The sequence below is a fragment of the Solea solea genome, chromosome 18 (assembly GCF_958295425.1).
Source record: "Solea solea chromosome 18, fSolSol10.1, whole genome shotgun sequence".
NCBI classification, from domain to species: domain Eukaryota; kingdom Metazoa; phylum Chordata; class Actinopteri; order Pleuronectiformes; family Soleidae; genus Solea; species Solea solea.
The window spans coordinates 22,065,353-22,082,572 of record NC_081151.1 but is presented as its reverse complement, the minus strand read 5'-3'; the positions used below and the strand labels follow the sequence as shown (position 1 = coordinate 22,082,572).

Sequence of the window (17,220 nt, the reverse complement as noted above, 5' to 3'; positions counted from 1 at the left end):
GAATTTCTTTGTGGAAACAGGAAGTTTCCTTTTAATTTCAATCTGAATTTATGTGGATTGGCACGGCACCCTTTTGGCACTCCTTCCAAAATCCAAATCTGCCAATTTAGGGACAAAATGTCTCTTTGACCTCTTTGGATCTCAGAGGCTTCATCCGCCACATGAGGCTGCTGGTGCCAATCCCAGCTGACATGAGGCAAAAGGCGGAGTCACACCCTGGACAGGTCACGGTCCATCACAGGGACACATGGAGACAAACAACCATCCACTCACACATTCACACCTACAGTCAATGTAGAGTGTCCAATTTGCCTAATCCCCAAATCTGCATGTTTTTGGACTGTGGGAGGAAACCGGAGAAAAGCACGCACACACGGGGAGAACGCTTAAAAGGCAACATAGTGACACATGAAGGAAAGTTTAATGTTTATGGAAAAGTCACATGATTTGACAACAGTTACAGTTAAACAGTGCTCCTGCATTTACCTGCATGAGATCAACATACAATCATTTGGAAAGATAAGATCAATCATTTTTTTTTTCTTTCCAAGATTCGTGACAGCCCAGCCACAGTTAGCCCTGCTATCACCACTAACCCCACAGGAAACGCCACAACAGACGCTGCTGTTGCTACTACTCCTCCTATTGCTGCTGCTCCTCCTATTGCTGCTCCTCCTGCTATTGCTACTGCTGCTGGTCCTGTTGTTCCTGTTGCTGCGACAGCCCATTCATTTACCTGCAAGAGATCAACATAAAATCATTTGGAAAGATAAGATCAATCAATCGATCACATTTTGTTTGTATGGCACTTTTCATACAGCAGATAGATGGACACATTACAATATAGTAGTTTGGGCAGAGAAATGAAACTGCTGTGACTTTGTTGTTGTTTTGTTTAGTTGTTTTGGGTGTAACTGAATCATTAGAATCAGTGGATTAAACAGATTTGTTCACAGAATCATTCAACACTTCCTGCATGAGCGGTGACACAGTGGCTGAACTGGAAAACAGTGGCAGGGTTTGTGATTTGGCTCGTGGCTCATGATCGCCATCTTTCAGCAGCGTGGTCGCTAAATATACCAGACTCCTCTGTTAAATATTGACATTTTAGACATTTCCTTTGCTTAATGTTGGAGATTAACTTGTGTTTTCAGGATTTTGAAGTTTTCTTTAACTGATCTAGTTCAGTTCCAAGTTCAAGAGCAGGAACTACAAAAAGCACCAGGTACTATCACTGATGGAAAAGCAAAATAACCGTGCCTTGTCGTGTCGAGGTGAGTCGAGTCGTGCTGGGACCATGTAGTAGAAAAGATTTTTAAAGCATTAACATGTGAACACAGAACATGAGGGTGATGAGATCTACATAACATTAAAGAAACTGTCTTTAATAATATCTACTAAACACTCTCTGTTTGTACACATGACACCCACCTGCCGTGACTCTGATGTGCCGTATCGCATCTCTGTCGCAAAGTGTTCGCAGTTGTAAATGACGACATCGTACTTTGACGGTCCAATCCTGCTCTTGGCCTCTTTCACGATGACGTCAGGGTTGCGAGGCTTGTACTTGTCGTCCAGAAGATTGTTGACTTGGTAGCTGTAGCCGTTGAGCACGTCACTGAGCTTGTCGCGTCTCACCTCTGATTTTGAAGACGTCTTGCCAAATGATGAAAAACTGGTCTTTGAACCAGAATCATTTTCTGTGAGAGAGGAAAATGTGTTACACAGGAACATCAAAGTTAATGATTGTCCTCCAGTGTGAATGTAGTAAACACAAACATGTCACTCACGAACAAGATGAACCACTTCATCTTCTCCGATGTAAACGGCCCAGTGGCTATATACCACACGATCGATCTCGATCAGGTCTCCAGGATTCATGTCAGGCTAAAAAGAAAAACAACCAAAACAATGAATATATAAAATAAAAAGCTAATCATAACACAATGAAGGATTTGCTCTCTGGCTCCCCCCACAGTTGATAAATGGTATTGTTTGTTACAACTGTCATGACAAGTCAAGGATACCGGTGAACTCTGAAGCAGGACTTCTAATGTCCATGTGTTCAGACCAGGTACAACAGCCTATGTTAGAGCATTTAAAACAAAGATTTTTACATTGTTTTATTTTTCACCATATTAGAAATGAATGTTAACCCCCCCCCCCCCATTTATCAACTGTTGTTTCTGCCTCTTTTTCTTGCTCCTTTACTAAAATAAACCAGTGTTAATCATAAAAAACATCTCATTTACAACAGTGTAGAAAGATTAAATTAAGCCATGAAAACCTCTTTAAAATTATACATATCTATATAACAAGAGTGGCCTGTTTGGAATGGGCAGCAGTAGATGTAACTGGGTCAAAGACAAAATAGGAAAAAAAACATGTAACATACATGATATGGACAAAGTATTTGTATACCTGACCATTACACTAACTGTACTGACACATTCAAACACATACACAGCACTTTAATGTGGAGTTGGTCCCTTTTTCTTTTTTTGCAGCTGTTTTCCAAAAGAATAACTTCTTCCTGCTGATACACCAGCCTGACCAATCACGGGTCAGTCTCAGCTCATCTCATTGTTAAAGCATTAACACGTGATCATAGAACATGAGGGTGATGAGATCTACATAACATTAAAGAAACTGTCTTTAATAATATCTACTAAACACTGTTTCTGTTTGTACACGACACCCACCTCCCGTGACTCTGGTTTGCCGTATCGCAGCTCGGTTGCAAAGTCTTTGCAGTTATAATTGACGACTCTGTACTTCAGACCAATCCTGCTGCGTGCGTCTTTCACGATGTCGTCAGGGTCGCGAGGCTCGTACTTGTCGTCCAGAAGATTGTTGACTTTGTAGCTGTTACCTTTGAGCACGTCACTGAGCTTCTCGCGCTTCACCTCTGCATTAGAGGAAGTCTTGTCTGAACCAGAATCATTTGCTGTGAGAGAGGAAAATGTGTTACACAGCAACATCAAAGTTAAAGATTGTCCTCCAGTGTGAATTTAGTTAACACAAACATGTCACTCACTAACAAAATGAACCACTTCATTTCCTCCGATGTAAACGGCCCAGTACTTATAATTCCCACGGTCGACCTCGATCAGGTCTCCAGGATTCAGTGATTTGTCAAAAACAGACTAAAAACAAAAACAACGAAAACAAGGAATATATAAAATACTATGTCAGTTTGATGTTGAGTGTTAATCATAAAAAACTTTTCATTTACAACATTGTAAAAAGATTAAATTAAACCATGAAAACCTCTGTAAAAAATGTACATATCTATATAACAAGAGTGGCCTGTTTGGAATGGACAGCAGTAAATGTAACTGGTTTAAAGACAAAATAGGTTCAGTCAAGTTCTTCCACCAAATAAGTGAAACCATGTCTTTATAGTCCTTGCTTTGCGCACTGGGACACAGTCACATAGGAATAGAAAAAACTGTTGCCCCAAAGTTGGAAGCATTGAATTGTCCAAAATGTCTTGGTTTGCTGAAGCGTTAAGATTGTCCTTCGTTGGAGATAAGAGGCCGAGAGCCCAAAGTCTGACTGAAACACCTGAATTCAATACTTAACACGTGAGGACAAATACTTTAGTGCACATAGTGTTTCACAATAATAACAGACAATCACCTAAAAACATGAGCACAAACACATCAGTGAGCTGAAGTGATCATCGGGAGACTCACCTGGAACAATCCCATGTCTTCACCTCTTCACCTATCAAAGGCAGAACAGACTGTGACTCAAATCAGCTGATACTTTCACTTAAGAAAGGAAGGAACAGGTGCAGTTTATGACCAGGATTTATTGTTTACAAGAAAAGCCAGTTATGTAATGAATGCTAGACTCGTGGACTCATGTATCTGTGCAGTAACATACAATCTGCAATAGTGATTGTGAAACAGTGTAAACTAGAAAACTAGAAAAGCTAGAACTAGAAAGTTCTTGCTGCCAATTTGGGTGGATTGAACCTTTAAAACTCTAATTATTCAGACAAAGTAGCATTTTTGTGGAATCAACCTTTAAAACTTTGAGAGCGAGCGATAGAGAGACTGACTAACAAGCCCCCCCCCCCCCGATTCCCCCCTCCCACTTCCAAACACCTGTTTCTAACTGTCCAAAACTGGTGAAAAACAGAGAAAGCAACTTATTTAGCTTTCTTGGTCTGTGAGCGTCAGGAGGCTTTCAGGAGACATTCAAATTTGTGAAAAACGGGTGTGAATTGACAGAGAAATGACAGTTTTAAAATCCCCATCGTCTTGATTTTTAAATAACAAAGTAGAGTTTTAACATGGGGGTCAATGAGAGTATTTGAGCAGAACTCTCTGCGCTTTTAGGTGATTTTAAGAAAAACTGCAAGTCATATGACAATGAAAATAACACACAGGGATAGACAACCACCATAGCAATGTTTTTTCTGTAAAAAATGTTTAAAAAACATTTTTGATTTAGAATGTGTGGGGTTTTTCTCAAAGCTGTGGGACAAGGTTCGTGGCAAAATTTTGGCGGAAGAAGAAACACTGAAAGATAACAATAGAGGAGTTTTCATTGGTGTGCATTGCTGAGCAGGCACTCCATGTTATGTTATATTGTCAAACAAGGGGCTGCTATGTTTTTCTGGACTTCGCTCACAAAATCCGAGTTGGGAACACAAAAGAATCTGCCAGTGATTTGATTTCACGCCAACAGAATCTCTGATAAACCAATCACAATAGTGTTTTATTCCCTCTGGACGCCAGAGAAGCGTCGTCTTGCAGCTTTTGTAAACATCCAACATGGCGACCCCTGAAGTTGTCTTTCGATTCGGCTGTTGCCTCCATTTTAAGCAACTTTCTCCGCCGAGTTCCCCCCGGGCAAAAGTCGTTAGACGCCATTAATAGAACGCCATCGCTGCTAGAAAACTACAACCGGCACGTTTGTTGATACGTTCTATGTCGCTCTGCATTCATCATTCGGATCATTAGTCTGATTGGTTGTAGGTCTGTCCATTTGCCCACAGAGGCATTTTTACCTACATCCATTGGTCACGCCTCTTGGAAGTGGGAGGGGACTAAACCCTTTCCGTTCTGGACAGTCTTGTATAAAGTACCTAAAAGACATACTTGGGTAAAAGTATGCTAGCAGAAAATGACTTTGGTAAAAGTTGAAGTCACTTTTTTTTTTAATAATACTTAAGTAAAAATCTTAAAGTTTCATGACATTTACTGTACTTAGGTATGTAAAGTAATTTTCTGATATAAAATACACTTAGTTTCAAAAGTAAAAGCATTCAAAAAAGGGAGGAGTCAGAATTGAGCCATAGTAGCTCAGTTGTAGCCTAACTGGTTGTGGGTTAATTTCCTGGCCCCGCTAGTCTATAGGTGTCCTTGAGCAAGACACTTAACCTCATGTTGAAGCATGTGAATGGGTGAAAGCTGTAGTGTTAAGATGTCTTTATAGACTTTGGTGAACGTCAGCTCCGAACAGAGCGTCACGTCGGATCTCTAATCTATCAATTCCGCCAATTCAGAGGGCTTTTACTTTGAAATGCCACATCAGAATGGCCTGATGTTTTGTGAGGGTCATCCTGAGGTGGTCTACTATTAGTGTGAAGTGGAATTTGTTTGTGGAAACAGGAAGTTTCCTTTTAATTTCAATCTGAATTTATGTGGATTAGTACGGCACCCTTTTGGCGCTCCTTCCAAAATCCAAATCTGCCAATTTAGGGACAAAATGTCTCTTTGACCTCTTTGGATCTCAGAGGCTTCATCCGCCACATAACAGTCACTGGGGTTGCTGGTGCCAATCCCAGCTGACATGGGGCAAAAGGCAGAGTCACACCCTGGACAGGTCACGGTCCATCACAGGGACACATGGAGACAAACAACCATCCACTCACATATTCACACCTACAGTCAATGTAGAGTGTCCAATTTTCCTAATCCCCAAATCTGCATGTTTTTGGACTGTGGGAGGAAACCGGAGAAAAGCACACACACACGGGGAGAACGCTTAAAAGGCAACATAGTGACACATGAAGGAAAGTTTAATGTTTATGGAAAAGTCACATGATTTGACAACAGTTACAGTAAAACAGTGCTCCGGCATTTACCTGCAAGAGATCAACATACAATCACTTGGAAAGATAAGAACAATCTTTTTTTTTTTTTTTTCGTCTTTTGTGTCAGCCCAACCACAGTTAGCCCTACTATCACCCCTAACCCCCCAGACAACACCCCAACAACAGACGCTGCTGCTGCTCCTGCTGCTGCCGCTGCTATTGTTCCTGCTGCTGCTCCTGTTGCTCCTGTTACTGTGACAACCAATTTATTTACCTGCAAGAGATCAACATAAAATCATTTGGGAAGACAGGATCAATCAATCGATCACATTTTGTTTGTATGGCACTTTTCATACAGCAAATTGAAACCTATAGACACACACACACAACACAACAGCAACAAGATAGATAGATTGTTTTATATGCGACTCAAACGAGTGATTTGTAAAGCAGTTGTTTTGGGTGTAACTGAATCATTAGAATCAGTGGATTAAAAGGATTTGTTCACAGAATCGTTCAGCACTTCCTGCATGAGCGGTGACACAGTCTCTGAGCTGGAATACAGCGGCAGGGTTTGTGATTTGGCTCGTCGCTCATGACCGCCGGCTTTCAGATATTTAACAGACTCCTCTGTTAAATATTGACATTTTAGACATTTCCTTTGCTTAATGTTGGAGATTAACTCGTGTTTTCAGGATTTTGAAGTGTTCTTTAACTGATCTAGTTCAGTTCCAAGTTCAAGAGCAGGAACTACAAAAAGCACCAGGTACTATCACTGATGGAAAAGCAAAATAACCGTGCCTTGTAGTGTCGAGGTGAGTCGAGTCGTGCTGGGACCATGTAGTAGAAAAGATTTTTAAAGCATTAACATGTGAACATAGAACATGAGGGTGATGAGATCTACATAACATTAAAGAAACTGTCTTTAATAATATCTACTAAACACTCTCTGTTTGTACACATGACACCCACCTGCCGTGACTCTGGTGTGTCGTATCACATCTCTGTCGCAAAGTGTTCGCAGTTATAATCGACGACATCGTACTCTGACGAGCCAATCCTGCCCTTGGCCACTTTCACGATGACGTCAGGGTCGCGAGGCTCGTTCTTCTTGTCCAGAAGATTGTAGACTCTGTAGCTGTCGCCCTTGAGCACGTCACTGAGCTTGTCGCGCCTCACCACTCCTTTTGAATTCCCTGTGAGAGAAGAAAATGTGTTAAACAGGAGCATCAAAGTTAAAGATTGTCCTCCAGTGTGAATGTAGTAAACACAAACATGTCACTCACAAACAAGATGAACCACTTCATCTTCTCCGATGTAAACGGCCCAGTGCTTAAAAGTCCCACGATCGATCTCGATCAGGTCTCCAGGATTCAGGTTCTTGAATTTGTGACTTTGTGTTTATGTTTATGTCACTTTCTGAAACAGACTAAAAACAAAAACAACCAAAACAATTAATATGTAAAATAAAATGCCAATCTTAACACAGTGAAGGATTTGCTCTCTGGCTCCCCCCACAGTTGATAAATGGTATTGTTTGTTACAACTGTCATGACAAGTCAAGGATACCGGTGAACTCTGAAGCAGGACTTCTAATGTCCATGTGCTCAGACCAGGTACAACAGCCTATGTTAGAGCATTTAAAACAAAGATTTTTTGTTTCAAAAAAAGAGTGCTGGCGTTTTTTGATCACAATCTATTCTTTTTATCAACTGCTGTTTCTGCCTCTTTTTCTTGCTCCTTTACTAAAATAAACAAGAGTGTTAATCATAAAAAACATCTCATTTACAACAGTGTAGAAAGATTAAATTAAGCCATGAAAACCTCTTTAAAATTACACATATCTATATAACAAGAGTGGCCTGTTTGGAATGGGCAGCAGTAGATGTAACTGGGTCAAAGACAAAATAAGAAAAAACATGTAACATACATGATATGGTATGTTATGTGTCAAGTTCTTCCACCAAAAACTGAAAGTGAAACCATGTCTTTATAGTCCTTGCTTTGCGCACTGGGACACAGTCACGTTGTGTGACACGATAATAATAACAAATAAAACACCTAAAAACATGAGCACAAACACATCAGTGAGCTGAAATGATCATCAGGAGACTCACATGTGAAGATCCCATGTCTTATCCTCCTCGTGTAACAAAGGCAGAAGAGACTGTGACTCAAATCAGCTGATACTTTCACTTTCACTTCTAAAGTCTCCACCCCCATGTCAGTGATTTCTTTGTGTCGTCAGATTCATACAGCTCTCTTCAATGAGCAGCCTATCATCAGCCAATCAGAAAATAAAAAAATTGCGATCAGGTCTCCAGAGTTCAGTTCCTTGACAAAAACAGACTAAAAACAAAAACAACCAAAACAATTAATATATAAAATAAAATGACAAACGTTGATAAATAAAAAGTTGATAAATGGTATTGTTTGTTACAACTGTCATGACAATTCAAGGATAGCGGTGAACTCTGATGCAGGACTTCTAATGTCCATGTGTTCAGACCAGGTACAACAGCCTATGATGCACCTGTGAAGCTCCCATGTCTTCACCTCTTCACCTATCAAAGGCAGAAGAGACTGAAGGGTCAGTGCAGTTTTTGACCAGGATTTATTGTTTACAAGAAAAGCCAGTTATGTAATAAATGCTAGACTCGTGGACTCATGTATCTTTGCAGTCACGTACAATCTGCATTATAGACATTGAAACAGGGGAAACTCATTATAACATTAGAAAATTAGCTAGAACTAGAAACTTCTTGCTGCCAATTTGGGTGGATTGAACCTTTGAAAGTATTTTGACAAAGTAGCATTTTTGTGGAATCAACCTTTAAAACTAGGAGAGGGAGAGAGAGACTGACTCACAAGCCCCTCCCCCTCCCTGTTCCTCCCCCTGCCCCTTCCAAACACCTGTTTCTAACTGTCCAAAACCGTTGAAAAACACAGAAAGCAACGTGTTTTAAAGTTGTCGTATTTCCAGAACGGTTGATGATAGAGAGTACATTTTTGGTTTGTGAGCGTCAGGAGGCTTTCAGTAGCTCCCACATTTAACTGAGTGAAAAACAGGTGTGAATTGACAGAGAAATTACAGTTTTAAAATCACCTTCATCTTCATTTTTTAAAAAAGAGTTTACACTGAGTTTGTATAAATACTGTATTTTACTATCACGTCACAGTAATTATGCCTTAGACTGTATTATTTAGTTATTATATTAGAAATATTATGCATTTTCTGTAACCTCAGAAGAAATATGTGTTGCAGTGTATCATTTAGCAGTATCTTCTCATATAAATACTGTATAACTTATGTCCTACAGTATATTACTGGGATTTACCAATACCATATCACATAAATCAAATAAGTATCACTGATTTAGTGTTTTGTCTGTCATTTCCGGTCGGTACTGAAAGGCCTCAGTGCACCACAAACCAGGAACTAATTGGTCAAGTGACAGTAACTCACAGCCGCCAACATATATTCATTTATTCATGTAAACACTATGTTCACCCTCTATCCTCTGCTGTTTATAAATCTTCACTCTGCCTTGTCCTAGGATCAGAATGCCAATAAAGTCTGTTCAAAAACTGCGTAGGCGTTGCAGTTTACACATTAAGGCCAAACATACTGACGCGTCTCACAGTCGCTTCACACGTTCATGTCGTGATATCATGAGGACATGTTTGTTTGTTTTTTCATTTACTGCCACAGATAAACAGCAGGCTCTGTGTGTGTGTGTGTGTGTACTCGTGAACCAGTAGAACAGGGGACTTTGGCGTCGTTACACACTTACAAAGAGGGGACTCACCGTTGAACAGGGGACATTTTTTAAGGTCCCCTCTTTGTCATGCTTTAAATCAACCTAAAATCATGTCTAAGACGCTCTGTTGAATTTTTTTTTAATATTAAGCAAAGTGGGGACTTGGAAGTGTGTGAGTGTTAAAGCCCATACTCAGACGCGCTCCTGCGATTCCAGTGCCAGAAGGACACAAAAGACAAACACCTCAAGCACCAAAAACTTGCCTGTTAATTAAAGATTAACCGTGTGCTACAGGCAAATATAAACAATGTATTATTATTATTTAAATATATACATATTATCATTATTAAGTTCAGAAGAATCGTTGGATGATTAAAGACGTTTTCAGAAGTTTGTGTTTGCCAAAGTAATATACCCTCAAAAACACTGCATGTATTTGTACAGACATGGAGCTGCTGCAGTCCAGCTGTTTGTTTGTTTGTTTGTCTGTTTGTCTCACTGTTTGTTTGTCTGTTTGTCTGTCTGGTTGATTCCAACAATTTCTGACATGGCACATCACTGAGAAGCTCCAGTAATAATTACTTTACCTTCGCCTCGCCATGTAAAACTAATCCAAATCTAAATAGGGCAAATTACAGTCTTTGTATAAAGTACCTATAAGTGATACTTGTATGTATGTTACCAGAAAATGACTTTGGTAGAAGTTGAAGTCACTTTTTTTATAATATTACTTAAGTAAAATTCTTGACATGTACTAGACATGTACTTCAGTATCAAAAGTAATTTTTTGATATAAAATGTACTAAGGTTTTAGAAATAAATGTACAAGTATTAAAAGTCTCAAATGTAGTTGAGACAAAGTATCCAAATGTCCAAAAAAATGGAAATGTATGTACAGGTGTTTTTCCAACTCTCTCTCCTCTCTGGCGACAAAGGCGCAGATTCTCGTGCTTCCTGCAACAGCGCAAGCGGAATTACCGTAATAACCACACATAGGCGTTGAGGTGCAACTTCTCAGCTTTTCAGAACCTGTTAGCACACACCTTAATACCAACTCTTCTTCATCTTCTGATTTTATTTGGTAGCAACGAGTCACAAAGACAGTTAGAGGAAATGTAGTGGAGTAAAAGTAAAAGTTGCTAGAAATACAAATAACAAAGTACAAGTGTATTTTATACTCAAGTAGAGTTACAAAGTATTTGCACCAGGAAAAGTTTCTTCCTGTGTCGACTCAGTGTGAAGCTACTCATTGTGTTTCCTGCTTCTGGCTCTCAGACTGTGAAACAAACCCCGGGACATGTGTAACACACCTCAGATTTCAGGGTCTAATAGAAACATAACTAAAGTTACGCAGCATATGGAAGCGCAGCTGCTGCTGCTGCTGCTGCTGTCGTCCCACATGTAGAGCCTGTGAAAACAAAAATCAGTCCGTCAACGCACACACTGTGTTCTGGGTGAGGTGCAGCAGTTTTATGCCAGTGTGGAAGTAGAAAGCTCTGAGAGGAGAGAGGAGGAGGGTGCCATTCATTCACCAATGTCCGACTCATTGTAATTACTGCATTGTCACAGACAGAAATAGGTTATACGGACGCCATTTAAATGGCCTTTTAATAGCATAGAGGGATACTTAGTGATTTCTAATCATTCCAGGCAGCAGCGGGTGTAATTCCGGTCCTTAATCAGATCTCATTAGCGGGTCCCCGTCTGCAGCGGTGATTTATATTGATCGTCAAGACTCGTGGCTGAGAATGCTGGAAGTTAATTAAGTGATAAACGAGGAAACAAATTAGCGAGTTTTCAAATGTTGCGAGTGCGAAGCAACTCCTGCTGCTGCCGTGAGGACAAACAACGAGGCACAACCTGGAGCTATTTGTATAGATATTTAGCAGCGTTAAAGTAACATCAATTTCACATAATTTCAAATCAGGACCAAATATGTTGTGGAAGAGTGTTAAATGTAACTTCTTTATTGTTTCCTTTCCAATTAAAGTGTTATATTTAATGGTTTTTCCACAACCCATTTGAGTGTTACTTTAGCAGTAAAAGTGTTACATTTAACAATGTTCCTTTATTCACTGAACATCCATTGAACCTAATCATACTTGATCGGTTCATGTAGCACATTTACAACTAAAGTGGATTCTGTGTCTACCTACCTTGCCTACCTTGTTGCAACACGACCGTGTACTCTGAGCTAACACAAATGTAGCCTGTGTTTATGTCGGCGAGAGTAACTTTGAAGTGTACAGTGTTGCATTAAGCTGCATCAAGACTTGTTACTTACTTTAGACCAGAGTCAAAGCCCTGCTGGGACCTTCAGGAGTTGATTTACACTGTGAGTGGGAGCAAAGGCAGATAGAGACGTGTGTTGAGCAGGAAACCCTGCAGCCCTAAACACCCTGCTCCCACATTATTAGAGATCGGCTCTCACACACTATCAGACTGTTTTTCTCACCTCTGAGGTTACTCTGACCTTATTGTCCATGCCCGCCTCCTCTTCCGGTTCCAGGTAAGAAGACGTTACTGTGGACTGAAGTCAGGGAAATGAGGGAGAAGGTTCACACAAAGATAACTCTGTGAGGGAACATAGAGACCGGAAAAACTTGAGCTACTCATGCTGATTAAGACTCTTTTGTGAGTAAAATAAAGCAGCTATGGCCTGGGATGCAACAGTGATTTGAGGCCTTGTTTCTGCAACTGCTTCAGTTGGTTGATATTCGAGTTCATATGTGGCTAGATAAAAGGGCTATGCTACAACTGCTACTTACTTACTTTCTAAATTATGGAAAGATACAATGCAATTCAAAACAATTTGATATTAATCTGTCTATTTTAGCATCAGCCAAAGCATTTGACCTTGTGAAGCATGGTAACACGTTAGAAACACAAAGCTTAAACATTGAGTCTCGCTAAGAAACTACTGCAACTTGCTAAGAGGCGAATTGCGGGTATGATTTCAAACTCAGAAAGTCAGGGCAGCATCACAAACCCCCATACCCTCTGCTACTTTTGCTGCTAATTGCACTTTTGTGATCTTGTTTCCCATTAAGCAAAATACCATGTAAAATGTTGTTATCAACTGCTATTGCTAACAATGGCGAGCCCGTTACATTTGTGAATGGAATGCACCATTGCTGCTAGTTGCTAGGAAGCTAATATATGCTAAGATAAGGTAGTGCTTTATTAGCCCCACAATTGGCTAATTTAGCAAAGGAAGGGCGTTTCTCAATGTGCAAACTTCGCCTTACTTGCGTACTCCTGTAATTTATATGCCGCAGAAGTACTGTTCCAGTTCACAAGTAGACGAGCAGTGAGTATGGTTCTCATATGAACTGTTGTCGCTCCGCCCATTTTACCAAGTATGCATCGACTGGTGACTTGTGCATACTCTCTCTCACTCTCTGTCCTCATCTTGCAGGTTGCAGGATCCAGATCCAGTTTAGAGGCTGTTATTATTATTATCATGTCATCACCATTATTATTATCCTATAACTAAAGTTGATATCAGTATTGTTTAACATGGCACTGTTCTGTCTAAACTTATTCCTTGATACAATTGTTGTATACCGAGGCAGATGGCTGCACATCTTTGAGTCTGGTTCTGTCACCTGTTAAAATTGAGTTTTTTTCTCTCCACTAGTGCTTGCCCATTTGTGAATTGTTGGATTTCTCTGCTCTCGGTGATGTTGTCTTTGTACAGTGCCTTGAGATCATGTATGTTGTGATTCGACACTATACAAATAAAATCGAATTTAATTAAATTAAATTGAACATGTAGGCAGAGTCAAAACTTGAAATACAACCTTTTTCTTGTGTTGCGGAAGGCAGTTTCATCATCATTTGGAGGTTCAAAAATGTGGTTTGCGTATCAAGATATGACGTATTTATAGTTTAGGCAGCGACGTCGTAAGACAAACAGCTCCGCCCATGCGGGCGCTGGGTGCTCACAGTGTCCTTCCGAAATAATCTGCTGGCTCGGACCCGCCATTCAAACAATAGAACAAGGAAGTACGCTGCTGTTCCACACTTGAGTTGTACCTCCCAAGTACATACTTGTATGCTTGGGTATTCAGTCTTGCAAGAGTTGCTTGTGAGAGTCTTTGGCCGTTTCTCAATATCCATACTTGTGCGTACTTGAGCGTACTTGCGTACTCCCGTACTTGTGAAAACGTCATCAGCCTCAGTCCAAGTGCTGTTCCAATTCTCAAGTAAGCGAACAGCGAGGACGGTTGTCAAACCCGGAAATGTTCTCGCTCCGCCCATTTTTACCAAGTATGCATCGGAGGTGACTTAAGCGTACTTGCGATGGCCATGTATCCCAGAATACATTTCGGCGGAGCATAGCAGCAGATAATAGAAATATAAATCTGAAATAAATATTTTTCTGTGTCCCGGAACAAAGTTTTAACATCATTTGAGGCGAGAAATTAGTCATATAGAATTCAAACATGTGGTTTGTGTATGAAGATATGACGTATTTATAGTTTGGCAGCGACGTTTGTCGGAGGTGATCAGCTCCGCCTCTGCGGGCGCTCGGCGCTCACTGTGCCCGGCACAGAGCAGCGTTACCTCGGCCTGTCCTGATGAAATGATCCGCTGGCTCAGACGTCGCTGTCATTAGATGCTCGGTGTGATCCATATATTTGTTGTTGACGTGTTATTTTGTTTTTAATGGAAACGTTTTGACCTGACAGTTTGAAGGTTTGTATATTGTTAATGTTTTATTTATTTTAACTTTGAATTTTAGATTTATATTAAAGTCGAGATTTATATTTAAATATAATATGTAAATATTAGATATGTATAGTATAGTATGTAGAGTAGTATATATTTGTACACGTACATATATGTCATACATACATATATACATATATACTACTCTACAATGCTGTAATATATCTATTTTCCACATTGTATTATTTGTATTGTATATTTTAATAGAAATACATTAATAAATGAAGTTAAATATTTAAAATGTAAAAATAATAACAACATATATATGCATTTATTAAAAGTATTTTAATGCAAGTACATACTTGCATACTTGAGTATTGAGAAACAACCACTGACAAGAGTTTGAAAATACAAAGAGGAAGTAAGAGCAGTTTCATTGAACCTATTCACAAAAGACAGACCAATGATTGGTTGATAAAGCATATTTAGATTAACACAGTGGTCTGCATGTTGATGTCAGTACAGTGTGGTGCATGTCCATTAGGAATAGTACCAAAATAAGAAGCCCCAACCTTCCATTGGTACAACCGGTACAACGTCACTCTACATGGCCATTGGGCACAGGCCACACCCAGCCTATCAAATATATGTACTGTATAAGTTCTCAGTCGCAAACACATGCCTGAACCAGAGCTTTACCAATTCCAAACCGCACGTACTGTACCAAACTGCATCGTACTACAATCGAAACACAGCATTCTTGTCTTTTTTGTTACGCCCCTGAAAAAAATTGTATTATCCTCAACCTGGCATTTGTTGAAGTTCTGAAAAAGGGCAGAAGCTAATGCCTCTGCAGCTGTCAGGCAGCGAGAAGACAACAACCGGGGGTCTCGGAGAGGGTTGCCGAGAACAAATGACGATATCCAGCCCTCGTGTCTTTGTGTGAAAGAGTCACGGAAGAGTCCTGATCTATCACAGAGCTTCCTGTCAGAGTGTTGGAGGGCAGAGCCAGCGAGGGAAACATGTCTTGACTGTAGAGACGACACAAACCCTGCACTATCTCAGCTCTGCTCTGGCGTGATCCGGGCCCAGAGACAGCTCGATCCCTGCCATCCGGACTCCTCGTACCTGGCTTTATAAGGCCTCGAGCAATGCCAGAATCGGGCTATTTCTGGAGACACTCTGTACCCAGAGAGCTTTGTTTGGACTCAGGCAGAGAACAAGATGTATGGCTGCCCCTGCCACATGACCCCCCTCTTCCAAATATCCCTCATGTCACTTATTAAATCTTTATTATCTATGCAATCCGGTACACGGGGTGGGAGGAGGACACACGTTCAGTTTTTTATCACTTTTCCTCTGTGATGGGGACAAAGATGATGAACAGCACAGAACGTTCTCCTGCTCTGGGTTAGAAAGCAGCTGTAGATCATTTTAATGGCTTGTTTGAACAAGCTTAGATCGCCACATGGCATCGGTACAGCTCCGACTGAAGCCACTGAGTCTGTAAATAAATAAACTATAATTATGAACCTGTAAATATACTGTCATTTTAAAATCAAATGTCTAAATTAAAACCAGCAGAGATTTTGATTTTTGCACCGGTGTACGAATCCAGCATGCAACTCTTTTCAATTCCACTGTATGTCATTGCCATTAAGAAAGCAAACTTCACTATTAAAAGTGACAATTTTCCTACAAATGTGTTATGCATTAGAGTTACAATCATTGGTCACTTTATTAGGGACACCTGTTCAAGTGCTTCTTAACACAACTATCTACCAGCCAGTTAAAATGGCAGCGAGTCAATGCGTGTAGTCATGTGACATGGTGAGAACAACCTGCCCAAAATGTCCAGTGGGCAGCAGCAACTCCTGCCACTAAATAACGTGTCCTCTGTGCCTAATAAAGTGGCTGGTGAACCCACGGGCTCCCACTAGCTCAGGCCTTGGGCTTGCACCCACTCTTCTCGTACATGAATCCATTAAATCCCTCCAATTAACTCTCTTATTGACCCCCACCTGCAACATTTATCGAGCATTCCGCAGCTCTGCAGCTGCCAATCAGACTATCTGTGAAACGGAATTTGATCTGACAGACAAACTGTGATTGATTTCCCATCAGTCTCGGCTAGAAAGATCCTCTCAGATGAGATCCTTCCTCCTGGGATCGGCCTCAGCTGTTGGATCGGAGGACGGCACATGGCTGCCGGCCAAACTTAATGTTTACACTAACATGCACAACTGTTCTGTACATAGCCACGGTGAATTAATGGTCCGGAGACGAGGCACTCTGGTGCACTGATGCGATTACAGAGAGACAGGTGCTCATTGCAGTAGTGGGAAACAGGGCAGTGGGCGAAAGGGGGGGGGGGCAGGATTTCTCCTAAACTGGCCCTCAGGATTGAGTCTGTTCTGTCAGAGCCACAGTAAAGTTTGTCTCTCACACTCTTCACTTGGATTAAATTGACAGCGTCTCCCGGGCAGTGTGAAAGATTGTGCCAGTGCTGAGAAGTTAAATGGTTTTTATAACGCGGTGCTCGGCAGTCAATCGTGTTATCAAGTTGTTTTTGCCAGGAATTAAGTCCAGATAATCAGATTATCCTCGAGATGGAGAAGACAAAATGACTGCAGCCATCGCTGCGAGTATGGAGAGAGACACTGTCATTTCACCAGTTTGTCATAATAGAGCGTATATTAAAAATGGAGTCGTTCTAAAATGCCGTGCAGTTTG

General features: G+C 40.7%; 1 protein-coding gene across 1 annotated transcript; it reads right to left on the bottom strand.

Moving 5' to 3' along the window:
- Positions 1–402: 402 nt before the first annotated feature.
- Positions 403–3,775, bottom strand: LOC131445024 (uncharacterized). Its single transcript, XM_058615791.1, has 6 exons — positions 3,699–3,775; positions 3,038–3,146; positions 2,703–2,947; positions 1,791–1,887; positions 1,432–1,700; positions 403–736 (listed from the first exon to the last, which is right to left on the bottom strand). Exons 1-6 carry the CDS (start codon positions 3,711–3,713, stop codon positions 530–532), a joined length of 942 nt encoding a protein of 313 aa, XP_058471774.1. The 5' UTR covers positions 3,714–3,775; the 3' UTR covers positions 403–529.
- Between the last annotated feature and the right edge of the window lie 13,445 nt (positions 3,776–17,220).

Bases quoted from the DNA above. Each gene is read 5' to 3' on its own strand.
- LOC131445024 (XM_058615791.1), bottom strand. The intron at 1,888-2,702 runs GTGGGTGTCGTG...TTTTCTTTTTAG, and splicing joins GCAAACCAGAGTCACGGGAG to CCTGACATGAATCCTGGAGA. The intron at 737-1,431 runs GTGGGTGTCATG...GATCTCTTGCAG, and splicing joins GCACATCAGAGTCACGGCAG to GTAAATGAATGGGCTGTCGC.